This window comes from Phaseolus vulgaris, chromosome 9 (assembly GCF_051622355.1).
Source record: "Phaseolus vulgaris cultivar YP4 chromosome 9, ASM5162235v1, whole genome shotgun sequence".
Taxonomy (NCBI): domain Eukaryota; kingdom Viridiplantae; phylum Streptophyta; class Magnoliopsida; order Fabales; family Fabaceae; genus Phaseolus; species Phaseolus vulgaris.
Window position 1 is genome coordinate 9109475 of NC_143506.1, and position 14498 is coordinate 9123972.

Genomic DNA, 14498 nt, shown 5'->3' on the forward strand with positions numbered 1-14498 from the left:
TGGTTATAGGGGCAATTTCAATGACCTCTATTTGCACTTGGGTACTCCTCTTCAATGAAGATACTATACACTTGACCATTGATCATCATTCCCTTCGCCAGTCTAGAATTACGGTTCTTGAGAATTCAGAATTGCAATCTTGCATATTCAAGATTCTCCCAAGACACCGTAGACTTGTCGACAGTCACCAGTGTAGCCACTTCACCTATCACTTTGGAGAAGCAATCCTTGTTCCAAAGTGATACTCCAAAGTGATAAAGGGAGGTCATAGAACCTTACCCAAACCAATTTGTGGCCAACTACATATGATTCTGACCAAGGGTCAATAACATTAAACACACTCTCAAACTACTCTTTGTTAAGCTTGATTAATTCCTCCATGCACTCCCCTTCTTTTGGCGTTAGTAAAGCGAGATTATCCCCCATGTACCTCACTCTAATCATATTCATTCCCCCTTTAATAAATTTTTCACCCAGTTGTGTGAAGTCCAGCTCTGTTGAGAACTAGCCTTTAACGTTGTTCTGCATTCATGGCATAGAATGTTGCTTAGTCGTGATGATGGAGCCTTTCCATTTGTCTTGTGAAGAACCTCTTACGGAATCAACAAAATATTTTTTTCCCTTTCTTTTCCACCCATACCTCCTTGCCTCTCATCTTCCTATTCACTACATGTACATCCACGCACTGTTTTCTGGTCTTCCAAGACTCTTCCCAGCTCGTATTCCTCCATTCCCTTCTTCTATCTATGTTTACTTCATGTTTTGCTCTCCGATATCTGGGGATGTTAACATACAATTTTATATTACCTAAATAGATTTGATCAAGCTCCTTTCCCATATGTCCCACATTTTCCATTTCAAAGAACCTGACAAACCCGAATCTTCTCCCCCACTTATTCAACCTACATGAAATGAATACCTCTTTCACTCTTAGCCATTTTTGAAACACCTTGAATATGTCCATTTCCCCATAGTTTATCGGGAAATTCAAGAAGAAGAAATTGATGTGATTATTTATAGATTTTTGCAGTTTACGTCCATGGCTTTGGTGGACGTTTGATTACAATTTTACAATAAAAGATGGAGAAAAGCACATAAAGGATTATTATGGACATATTTAATAATATATGCAAAACAACGTTTGCTACTTTTACTTTTAGCATGAATATTCATTTTGTATATGGAGATGTAATAGTGTAAGAGGAAGCCATGGAGATTTTCTAAAAATTAGGTTCTCCTAAGCTATAATGTGTTGGAGAGGTGTTTTTGGTTTAAATCTTCGAAAGCTTGGTTTTTTTTGGGTTGAAATATCAAAATACTTTGTGTTTTATAGAAATTGTATATGATATATAATTTTTCATCTTTGTAATAAGGTTGCAACATTTCACTACAAGAAAAGTAACAATTAGCTTCCAAAATCTTGCGTGGGCCAGTAGCGGACGCTACTCTCGTCGGCCAAAATGGGTAAAAGCCCACACAAGAATCACATTGGACGCAAAATGAAGAATTAGCTTCCAAATTCTTGCGTGAGCCACTTGTAGACACTACTCTCATCGGCCAAAATGACTAAAAGCCCATGCAAGAATGACCTTGGACGCAAAAATGGATTTAATTTATTTTTTTAAGAAAAAATCAGTTTGCGTCGGCCGCGGCCCACGCATATGCGTCGGCCACAAAGCCCACGCATATGTGTCCGCAATGGCCCACGCATTTTTAGGATTTTAAAATTTAAATTTATTTAATGTATAATAAATATTTTAATATTTAATTCTTTATTATATTTATTTTAAAATTATTTCTTTAATATTATAATAAATTATTTAATTTATCAATTTTGAATATAAATTAGTTAAATTAAATTTATTAATTTAAATAAGTGTTTGATTTAAAATTAATTGAGTAAAAGAAAATATATATTTAAATTATTTAAATGTTATATAAAATATTTTATTATTTAAAAAATTATTTATTTTAAATTTATTTTATTTATATATTGTTATAACTATTTTATTTTTGAAATTATGATATAAATTAGTTAAATTACATTGAGGAAGTGTTTAATTTTGAAATTATTTAAATGAAGTTATCTTAAAAAGTTTATAAAGATTTGAAAACATGTAGAAAAATAATAATTAATTAAAAAATAGTAAAAGAAAAGTAAAAAAAAATGCGTATTTAAATTTTGTAAATATTATATAAAATATACATAAATTTAAGAATATAAATTCAAGATGAAGTAATTAATTAGTGCAAATGGTAATGGATGTATTTAAAAATAGAGAATAAATTTTATCTAAATTTTTTTTATTTGGTTTAAGAAAAAAAAAGTTAAATAAAACTTTTAATTAGTAACTTAAATAAATTTAAATGTTATATGTGTGCAATGGCTGAATGAACTAGGATTTTTGTTTTGATATCCATTATAATTTTAAAGATGTTATTTCTCACAAAAGAAGCATAAGATCATCTTAAAGAATTAGCGAAAATGTATATGATACAAACATATTAAGACTAAGTGTGTGAGTAAGTAACTTATTCTTAAATTAATACAATATCCAAAGAGTTTCAAAGTTGACTACATGCTCTATAGATGTCATAGTTATAGTTACTGAATATGATCTCTAAAAGAAATTAATGTTTTCCAACTGAAGCACATAATAATGTAGTAAGTTGTAAGTAACGAGATGACACATATGCAATATTCTTTATAAGTGTGTTAATATAGTTTTCCAATGTTTGCCTGATAGCGAGAGCCGAGGGAGAAACACGAAGACGAGAAGTACCCCAGTCAAGCACCCAACAACCTGCCCGACCGACGGAAAAAGACGAAAACTTCAATAGTTCTCAAGGTCCCATCTCCCCAGCAGGAACAAGTTAATAACCCTAGTCCATTGTCAAGGTAAGAGTTGAACTAAGAAGTGCATTGTAAAGGCTGAAAGAGAGTATCATAAGCAATTTGAGAAATATGAGTCATTTCGTGATAGTTATAGAATTAACTTAGAATCATGGAATATAGTTGATTATTAGATTTTGGATTATAAGTTAGAAGAGATTATAAGTTAGATTTAACCACTACATCAAACAAATTCTTTAGTATTATTATGATTTTAATTATACTTAACAATATTAATAATATTAACAATATTAATTTTAATAATACGAATATAATATTAATAATATTTATAATAATATTAATAGTAATGTTAATAATAATATTAATAGTAATGTTAATAATAATATTAATAATAATGTTAATAATAATATTAATAATAATGTTAATAATAATAATATTATTATTAATAATAATAGTAATAATATGAGTAATTTATTTTATTATTAATAATAATAATTATATTAATATTTATAAATTATATTAATAATAATAAGTATAATAAAAATGATATTATGATCAAAGAACTTGTATGATGTAGTGGATAATGTTTTCTTAGTCATTGAAAAGACTTGAGTTTGAATCTTGCCTGCTACATCAATTTCCTTGAAATATTAATTCTGAAAGCGTTAAAGTTTGTATGCAAGGGCGATTGAGGATTTTTGGGCCAAGAATACGATGGTGAGCCATTCAGAAAATGAAACGAATTGAGCCGAAACCCATTTGTTTTAATTTACCCACACAAAAATTATAATAAAAGCATGACATGAGTAATTTAATATAAAGGATAAGTTTAGGTATTTTTTTTCATTCTCTCTTTGACAACCATCGATGAAGGGTAAAAGGAATTAATATATTTTTTTATTTATTTTATTTATATTTTTGTTTTCGTACGAACTTCATGAATAGACAAATTTGTGTCATTTGCTCACAACTAAGAAGAAAAGCACAAGAGGTAAGTCTCCTTCTTATTTTTCTTTTTCCATTCTAGGGTTAAGTTAATAGGTTTTCTTAGTTTTAAATTTTGCTTTACTCCCTTATTCTTGTTTCCTACTCTACTATTTCTCTTTAGTAATTTCAATTCTTCTTGGAAGTACTTTGAGCTTTCTTTTACATCCTTGAACAATTACAAGACTCTTTTTTTTTTAAAGTAAGGAGAATCATCTCTCATAATCTAAACACTAATATGATTAATTTTCATGTTATGCTCTATTTTGTACGTATAGAGTTTGGAAATTTTGGATTAAAAAATGACTTTTTGGATATGAAAACCAAGGATTAAATTCAAAAATCACCTTAATCAAAGTTATAAATAATTTATTTGTTTTATTTTTAGTATAAAACTGATAGACAAGATTTTTGTTTCCTGTTATGTTGTTCTATTTTAACTTATTATTTTCTATTTTGTTTCTAATTTTATTATAATTTTTCTGATTTAACGATCACTCGTTTTTTTGTATTTAATTTTATAATATAAGGGTGATGAGTGTTCAAAATATAGGATAGGTAACTTACATTTGACAAATTATGCTTAATAAATGTTTGAATTTCAAGTGAGTTTGGGATTGGTCTATGAATGTATGTTGATTATATAATTTTTTGTGATAATTTGTTGGTTGTGTTTAATTCTGAAATACTAAATTTTTGTTGTGAAAAGTTGGTAAGTTGTATGATTGATATTATAATAACATTGATGTAGTTGAGATATGATTATATGCATGTGGATGTGGGTGTGATTTTTGTGACTATATATGCATGTGATTGAGATTGGGATGACACAAATAAAAGGTTTGGGCTCTATGTGGTGATTGTGGAGTATGAGTGAGTTATAGAATCTAGAGAAGGTTCAACTTAGAGAATAGAGAGTAAAATATTTGTAGGCATTATATATATGGGTGCATAGGCCAATTGACAACTATTCATTCTAGTGTAAGAACTTCACGATCCAGAGTCACATGTTGGTAATGTCCTAGATTTGTAAGGTAAGTAAAGTACTAAAATTGTTAAGAATATTTTTTATATAATGAAAATATTAATTATATTTCCTAATATATATATATATATATGCTGTAAAAAAATAATAAATAATGAAATTATTAATATTACAAAATTGTCTTTTGAAATATTTACCATAGTTATATATTTAGAACTCAAATTTTTAATCAAGTAAATAAAAAAATGGTTACGTGTTACTTTTATCTATAATTTTGATAGTATAAATATTTATTTTTATACTATTTAATATATTTAATAAAATTATATAAAATTATTAAAAAATAAGTAAATTTAAAATTACATAAAATATATTATCATATAATACGCGTCTTCTAACATAAAATTCATAATAAATTGTTAAATAATAATACTCTATATAGGGATTTATATATGGCTTTTTTATTTAAAAATGACAAAAAAGTTAAAAAAATAACTAAAGGCCACATTTTTTATGACGGGGTGAAACTAATTTATTATACAGAGAATTACTCAAATTTTACTAGTTTTAGTCAAAAATTGAACTTTTGTTTTAGTTTTGTGACAACTTTTTTTTATATAATATAGAACACTGTATATGAATATATCTTTATAAAAAAAATGTAAATCGGTCGCCACAAAATATTGTAAGAAAATTCAACTTTATTATTCTTTACTTCTTTGGTTTTCTAGTGTCTTGGAAGTTGCAATTAGTTAAATTGACAGATTCCCACACTCAACTAACTGAATATATACATTTAATGTGATTTGAATAACTATGCCCATTTATCTTGAAAACTGTATGCCCATTTATGTCACAATTTGCCAAATATTGATGGTAACTTACTTAAACAAATTTTTTTTTTCCTTTGCAGCAACTTAGTACAACAATTCAAATTTTATATAAATGAAATTAAGAAGAATCTATTTGGCAAAACTAAAATTTTTAATAAAATAAAATAAGATAAAACATTATTATATAATTATAATTTTATATTTAAGATAATAATAATAAAATAAATAAATAAGTTATTAGTTAAAAAATTAATAAAATAATTTATAAATTAGAAGTTTTTAAAATAAATTTAACAAATATTTTTATATTAATCATATTAACTTATAAACCAATTAAATAAATTTTTAATTTATTAACTTTATCAAACACTTTTATGAGAAAAAAAGAGGAAAATAAACTGATAAAGAGATAATGTTAGTTAGGAAGGAAGAGATAACTGTTGTATTGTAGTAGTATTTGAAACTCAGAGGGAAAAAGAAGGTAAAAAAAAAATAGTTGTTATTTGTTTTGGAACTGTATTCACTCTATCTTTCTCTGTGTGATTAATTTGAGATCTCTCATAAATAAGCAAATCATGATGTAAGAAAGGGCACACACCCTTCTTTCTGAGAATGACAAAGCAGGAAGGGGACCTCTGCCAGCAACAAAGTACACATTCTCCCCTCACTTTCTTCAATTCATTTTCCGATTATGGTTCCTTCACCGGAGGGTTGTTTCTTGAGCCCAAAATTCCCGATTCTTTTCTGCGTTCGGTTTCTTTAAAGATTCACGCCGCCACTTCTTCCGAATCCAACCCTCGCCGCCAACGGAGGAGGTTTCCGGCCGGGTGTTTCTTATCAGTGAGCTTGCCGACTGCAAAACTCGTCACCGAACCCAAACTGCCAAATGGCGAACAGGTGTCCCTCCAGGGCACCACCTCCAACGGCGTCGTCCAGCAAAGAAAGGTTAAGGTGCGTGGAGGCAATGCCGTCAACACCACCAAGCATCTCTGGGCTGGTGCTATTGCGGCTATGGTGTCTAGGTATATTTAATTTCACAGATTCACGTTACTGTTATTATTTTCCATAAAAGAAAAAAAGAAAAGAGAAAGATTTTGCATAATAATTAATATTTGTGTGACATTTATCTTTTCTTTTTGTTTTCTTTTATAAGAACTTGTGTTGCTCCACTTGAAAGACTGAAGTTGGAATACATAGTTCGGGGTGAGAAGAGGAATATATTCGAGCTTATTAGCAAAATTGCCGCTTCTCAAGGGTTGAGAGGCTTTTGGAAAGGGAACCTTGTAAATATTCTGCGAACAGCTCCATTCAAAGCGGTTAATTTTTGTGCCTACGATACTTATAGAAAGCAGTTGCTGAGGTTTTCTGGGAATGAGGAAACTACCAATTTTGAGAGGTTTATTGCTGGTGCTGCTGCTGGGATTACTGCTACCATTATTTGCCTTCCACTTGACACTGTATGTAGCATTTTGAATTATGATTTCGTAGTTTGCTTTCTCTGTTGCATCCCAACTGAATAAAATTGCATACATGTGAAAAGGAAGCATATACAGCTACAAAATTTATGCATTAACAATGATGAAGATGTCTTTGAATTATTAGTTTTGTATTTGCTCAACCTCTCCCAGTAAGCTTTCAACAACTACAATTAATATTGTGGTTTTTAACTGTTTATCATTTTCAAATGACTTAATAGCAACCTTCCTGTTATCTTATTTAACAACGGTTTGTCTTCAAGCAAACATTTTAAGCTCTTAACTTTTCTTTTTCAGTTCATTTAGTTCAGGAAATATTTGGACTGGATATGGCATCATTACGAATGAATTATATGGAGGGGAAAAAAATTATTTTAGTAATTTATTGCTATGCTGATGTAACCGTTGATCCCCAGCCCCCCACCATCAGTCAATTTTAGTCATTCAGAAAAGTCTGATTTTTTTTTCTTCCTGGTTAGCTAGTTGTGTGCCTGAATATTTTTCTGTTATGTGTGAAGTTAAATTAAAAGTAAGAGTTTTATTGGCATAAGATGTTTTCTTTTCGACATGGATCCTATCAGATTAACTCCAAAGTCATAACAGGGACATATCATTTGGGCATAATATAAATAATACAACGTGGGTTACTATCCCAAATACAAGGCCATGTTAGAAGCTGAAATGAAAGGATCAAATTAATCTCATGTCTCCTTCCAAGTAATTATATAATGCCCATGTTCTATTTCTAACTAGGACTTGTAGGAAAATGGTGCAACGTGTGGTAAATGTTGTGAATTTTGTGTATTACAAAAGGCATATAGTCCCACATTGCCAAGATTACACACTCTCAAAGCGTTTATAATTCCCTTTATAATGACCATGTTCTATTTCTAACTAGGACTTGTAGGAAAATGGTGCAACATGTGGTAAATTAGTCTATTTATTTAGCAATCAGTATGAATGAGCACCTGAAGCATATATTAAAGATAATTAGGTTTTGTAGTTAGTGAAAACTAAAGCATTACTATTTAGCTATTTTTCTAGTATTCACTGGGAAAAAATTACTATGGGGTTCCTTACAGATCCGAACCAAGTTGGTGGCACCTGGAGGAGAAGCTTTGGGTGGTGTAATTGATGCTTTCCAATACATGATTCGAACTGAAGGATTCTTTTCCCTGTACAAGGGTTTAGTACCATCAATTATAAGTATGGCTCCGTCTGGTGCAGTTTTTTATGGTGTATATGATATACTCAAATCAGCTTATCTGCATTCACCGGAAGGAAAGAAGAGAATAAAGAATATGCATAAACAGGGTAAGGAATTGAGTGCCTTTGATCAGCTTGAGTTGGGTCCAGTAAGAACATTGTTGAATGGGGCTATAGCTGGTGCATGTGCAGAAGCTGCTACGTACCCATTTGAAGTGGTGAGGAGGCGACTTCAATTGCAAGTCCAGGCTACCAAATTAAGTTCTTTTGCAACGTTGGTTAAAATAGTTGAACAGGGAGGCATTCCAGCTCTCTATGCAGGACTTGTTCCCAGCTTATTACAGGTATTAAATTCACAACCTCTTGGCCTGCACTACTTTGTATTTTACTGGACTTAGTGGATTTCTCTCCCTAGGAATCAGGAGTATTGTCCTCTGGTTGTGAATCCATTCATATTAATGATTCAGTAAATTAGAACTGCTTAAGGTTTCTAATGTACAGAAGATTGATTTACATTAAGGGACATAGAGGGTGATGTTTCTGTTTGCTCGCATAATCTAAATTCCATTTTTCATTGTACCATGTGATCGCAGTTGCTTGTATATCATCCTTATCTAATTCTTTTAACAAAGTAACGTCTTATTTATAAAATGTTTTGACCATTTGTCTTTACTCCTGTAACACTCCACTATATACCAAAAAACAAACGATTTTATCTGTTTATTGTGCAAGTTTAGATTAGGAACCATAATGAAAGCTGACCAAAATAGAAGAGACCGTAACAGAAAAATCTCTGTTGCTTTAAGATTGCTTTCTTTTGTTAAATTTATATATTTAATAGATGTTTGTTTTAATTATTATCATATAGTTTATAAATTAAAACGACTTTTCTGCCATTTTTTCCTTTTTATTCCCTTACTGCTTAAGGTTGTTTTTAATCTATCATACAAGTTGAATAAATTTCATATTTTAATTTCCCATTATCAGGTACTTCCTTCAGCTTCAATAAGTTTCTTTGTCTATGAGTTCATGAAGATTGTTCTGAAAGTGGAGTAGGTAACGAATAGACTCAAAGGTATATAAAATGATAAGAAGCTGTAGCATGACCACGGCGAGCGGCTAAAATAGTTGCAGAAGGGTAACGATACATTTTAATTGGCAATCGAATTTGATGTCTTCTTTTGAGGGTGAAAGCAAAGTTCAGGTTTGCCATCCTGTAGGACCGATCACTGTACCCTTGCCATGTTTATTAACAACAGAATTTTTGGATTAACTCTTTGGTCAATATACCCAGGCTTCAAGTCTGCAAAGTGCAAATAAATGTATCTAGTCACTCCCAGATATTGACCCGTATTCTCATTAGGTGTACACAATTTTGTTACCTTTTCTCTGTCAGGCACAAATTCTTTATCGTTATCAAGGGGTGTACAAGCAAAGTCCATTTACTTTAGGTTGTAACCTGAAACTTTGCTTATCTTATAAAGACAAACTCATTACCTTACTAGATCATCTACTTGTGAGTGCACCGGGTTTTGATCAAATAGAGAAAATGTTCAGTCAATTTAGGAAAAAAGAAATCTCCCACTTTGTGTGGACCATTGTGAAACTTTTTCACATGTGAGATTGATTGCAGGGTATATATGCTCCCATCAAGAAAGCTCAAAAATGCTGCTGTGGTGGTTTTTAGCCGGTTTGATGCCATCAAAATGCACTGCAATGTACAGGAGAGGAGGTGCTTAGAATTTAGATAAAATATTTGTCTTTCTTTATGCTCCACCGCCACCACCTGCTTCTTAACTTAGATTGAGTGAGTACATAAAGGACACTACCTTATAAGATCAGTGGGATTGTCAAAAATGAAAGTAACATCCCGAAATGGTGCCTGAAGAATTTGGAAACGACTGGATTACAAGGTGGTTTACAGCTGAGTATCTCTGATATTCCTTAGAGAGGAGCACCTAGCGAACGTATCTTCGAACTCCAATTATTACACCCCTGGAGTGGATGATTTATGGTTTCGCAATCTTCATATCCTGTGTGCGGTTGAGGCACATCATAGATATGATTCATTTGTAGTTTATCAAAGATGGGCTAGACCTTTTTAGAGAGACGTACACTCCTTGGGATCGGATTTGGATCCAATCCTTTGAACAATCATTAGGTAGTCTCATCATGCTCTGTGTTCATAGTCTTATTGTACTCTGCACTCGAGATTTGAGAGTTATCGACTCTCCTAGATGTGAGGTTTGGACCAAACCTTTTGAACAATATGTTTGTGGCTTTATTACACTTTGTGCTCAAAACTTGTATCATCATGGAGATCAGACCTAGATTTAACTGTTAGAGGGATTCCTCAATAGCCTCATCACACTCTACGCTTGAGGGTTGTGTACCCTCTTAAGTATGAGACATAGATCCGACTGTGAGTAATCCTTAGTAGTCTCATTGTGCTTGAGGGTTGTGTACCTTGTTGGGATTAGACCTGGATCCAATCTCTTGAGCAATCCTTCAGTAGCCTCATCGTGCTCTCTACATGAGGCTTGGGGCTATTTACTCTCTTGAGGATAGGACTTGGATTAGACCTATTAAACCAACACTTTCAAGATTTGGTAAGGAGTTCGATCCAGTAAACTTTAATTTGTCTAATCCAGCAAAGACAGAAAACTCCTAACCCTAAGGGATACGAGTTGTTATTCCTGAGATCTCAGAAAACTCACATTATCCTGTAGGTATAAGGTACACGAAACCAATCTCGAAAGATTGAGGTAGCACAACATGCCTTGATTGGAGATGATTAGGATCATTAACAAGCCCCACTGTACATAAATTGGGATTAAGGAGTCTAAGTGTAGGTTAGGGTTTTCTCGTATTCTCACGGGAAAATAACACACTTTGAATGCTGTCTGGATCACCTCTTGATCACGCCGATACTAGGGAATAGACGGTTTTTAGTTTTAACACTATTTCCAGCATAAAATTATCAAAATCAACCATGCTTCAAAGAGGAGAAAAAGAATATAAATTTGGTTTGTTATTAGTTTATAGTGGGCTATTTAAAAGTGAGCGGTCTCATTTGAATATTCATTTTGGTATTAGAAAGAGAAATTTAAATCTAATCTCACCACACATAAAATTGGCTTAGTAGGAAGGGGGTATACACCCATTATTTTTCAAAATCTAATCAAGATCCAAACTATATCTAATAAAATGGATTGGATTTAAAATTTATATCCATTTTAACTAGATCAAATTATATGGATTTTTTAAAATCTATTTAAAATGGATTAAATCTAAATTAAATATACTTTGTTAATTAGATTAAATCCACTTTTTCAATTAGATTAAATTCATTATGTTAATTAGATTAAATCTATCTAGATATGGGTCCTAACCGATTTAGCTTGAAAGTTTCGGGCCCAATTGGCTTAACATGTACTTTGACCCACTCGACTCGACATGGACTTTGGTCCACTCAATTATACATTGGCCCAACCCAAATAGACCTGAACCCAGACTGACTCAGCTTGGGTTGACTTGACTCTACATGGGTTCGGTGGCAAATCAACCTTGGCTCTAGGTGACTCACCTCGACATCGGCCCGGGCCAACTCCGATCGACATTTGCAAAGCCCGACTCCGATCAACAACGGTCCGGGCCGACTTTGCTCGACATCGAGTCGGGCTGACTTCGCTCGACATCGACCCAAGTCGACTCCCCTCAACATCGCCTCAGACCAACTCCACTCGACATCGCCTCGGGTCGACTTCGCTCCACATCCACCCGGATCGACTCCGCTCCACATCGACCAGGGTCGACTCCGCTCACCATTTACCCGGGCCGACTCCGCTTGACAACGATACAGGTCGACTCCGCCCGACATCGACCCAGGCTATCTTCGGATATCGGCCCGGGCCAACACTGGTCGACTTTGGCCCAAGTCGACTCCGATCGACATCGACCCGGGCCGACTCCACTCGATATCGGCCCAAGTCGACTACAGTCGAATCCTGGTCGACATCAACACGGGCCAACTCTGCTCGACATCGGCTTGGGCAGACTCAACTCGACATAGACCCGGGTCGACTCCGCTCGACAAAGACCCAAATTGAATACGCTCCACATCGACCTGACCCGACTTCGCTCGCCATGGACCTGGCCCGACTCCGCTCGACATCGTCCATGGACGACTTTGGAAATCGGCCTGGGTCGACTCCACTCGACATTGACCCGGGCTGACTCCACTCAAAATCAGCCCAGGTCGACATCGGCTCGGGTTGACTCTGGTCGACATCGACCCGGACAGACTCTGCTCGACATCTACACAGGCTGACTCCAAAAATCGGCCTGGGCCAAAACTGGTCGACTTCGGCCCGGGCCGACTACGCTCGGCATCGGCTCGTGTCGACTCTGGTCTTCATCGACCTGGGCCGGTTCCACTCAACATCAACCCAAGTAGACTTCGATCGACAACGACCCGGGTCAATTTGGAGTGGAGATCGATCCGGTAGACTCCACTCGACATCGACCCGGGCCGACTTCTTTCGTCATCAGCCCGAGCAGACTCCCCTCGACATCGACTCGGTCCGACTCCGCTCAACATCGCCCCAGGTCGACTCCAATCAACATAAACCCGGATTGAATTCGTTTGACATCGACCGAGACTGACTTTAAAAATCAGCCCAGGTCGACGAGGGTCGACTTTAGCCCGGGACGACACTGGTTGACTTCGGCCCTGGTTGACTCTGATCAACATCGGCCTGTGTCGACTCTGATCGAAACCAAACCAGACTGTTTCCACTCGACATCAACCAGTGTGACTCCACTCGACATCAACCCGTGCGACTCCACTCGAAATCAGCCTAGGTCGACTTTGGTTGACATCGAGTTGACTCTGGTCGACAATGCCCTGGGCCCACTCCACTCGACAATGACCCAAGCTGACTCAAAAAATCGGCCTGGGCCAACATAGGTCGACTTGGGCCCGGGCTGACTAAGCTCGACATTGGCTCATGTTGACAAAGCTCTACATCGGCCACAGCCAACTCTAGTCGACATTTGCCCGACCCGACTCTGCCCGACAACGGTTCAGGCCGACTCTGCTCGACATCAATTCAGACTGACTTCGCTCGACATTGACCCAAGTCGACTCCCAAGCTCGACTCCAATCGACATCGCCTCGGGCTGACTTCGCTCGATATAAACCCAGGTCGACTTCGCTCAATTTCGAACTAGGGAGACTCCGCACTAGGGATGGCAAAGCGGGACAGCCCGCCCCGCATTGGCCCGCCCCGCGCTTGGCCCGCAAAGATGCGGGACGGGTTGGCCCGCCCCGCAAAGTTATTGCGGGCTAGAATTCCCAACCCGCCCCGCATAAGAGCTGGCCCGCGGGTTTGCGGGCCAGTCCGCATTCTTTTTTTTTATAATTAAATATTTATTTTTTTTACATTTTGTTATTAAAAAATTGTCAAATTAATCCTATATATTTGTTATTATCCAACCTAATTTTTTTTTCTTCCTTTTCAAATATAGTCAAACATCAAAACATTAAGCATTAAGATAAATATCAAATATCACTATTCTTCCACTTCCAAAACATTAAAAATACCTAATTCCAAAACATTAAACATAAACATTAATTCAAAAACATTAAACATAAACATTATTGACATTCTTCCATTTCAATAACATTGGATGCCAGAACTTTCATCCATTTTTTCATAATTATAATCTTCCCCATCATCTGCATATATTAAAAGAATGACAATTAATTAATTCATTTTTCATAAAAATAATACAATAAAAATAAGATAACTTTTGGCTCAATTGAATAAAATTGCTTCTCCTTTTCTGACTGGTGTCTTGCTCCTTTATCCTGTTTGAAATCGATTTCATTGGCATGACCTAGTTTAGGGTGATAGGTATCTCTATTTCGATGGTTGTTGGTTTTTGTGGGATGTTGGGTTGGTGGATAAGAGTTGTTGTTCTTTTTGCCCCTTGTTATGGTTGCAGTGAGTTTGTATTGGGTTTGTTTTGAGTTTTTACGGGTTTGTACGGGTTTTTTAGTGGTAGATTTTTTTGTGCGTTGCCCTGCTGCTACTAAGTGCCAATTTTTTTTCTTGCGGGTTAGCGGGCCAGCCCGCCCCGCCCCGCTACTGGCCCAC

The 14498-nt window shown here is 34.9% G+C and overlaps 1 protein-coding gene across 1 annotated transcript; it reads left to right on the top strand.

Annotated features, from left to right (window-relative positions):
* Positions 1–6086: 6086 nt before the first annotated feature.
* LOC137821613 (putative mitochondrial adenine nucleotide transporter BTL3) lies at positions 6087–9841 on the top strand. The gene is made up of 4 exons (XM_068626294.2): positions 6087–6678; positions 6810–7113; positions 8214–8681; positions 9325–9841. The coding sequence occupies exons 1-4, from the start codon at positions 6269–6271 to the stop codon at positions 9391–9393; spliced, it is 1251 nt and encodes a 416-aa protein (XP_068482395.1). The 5' UTR covers positions 6087–6268; the 3' UTR covers positions 9394–9841.
* The last annotated feature ends 4657 nt before the right edge of the window (positions 9842–14498 follow it).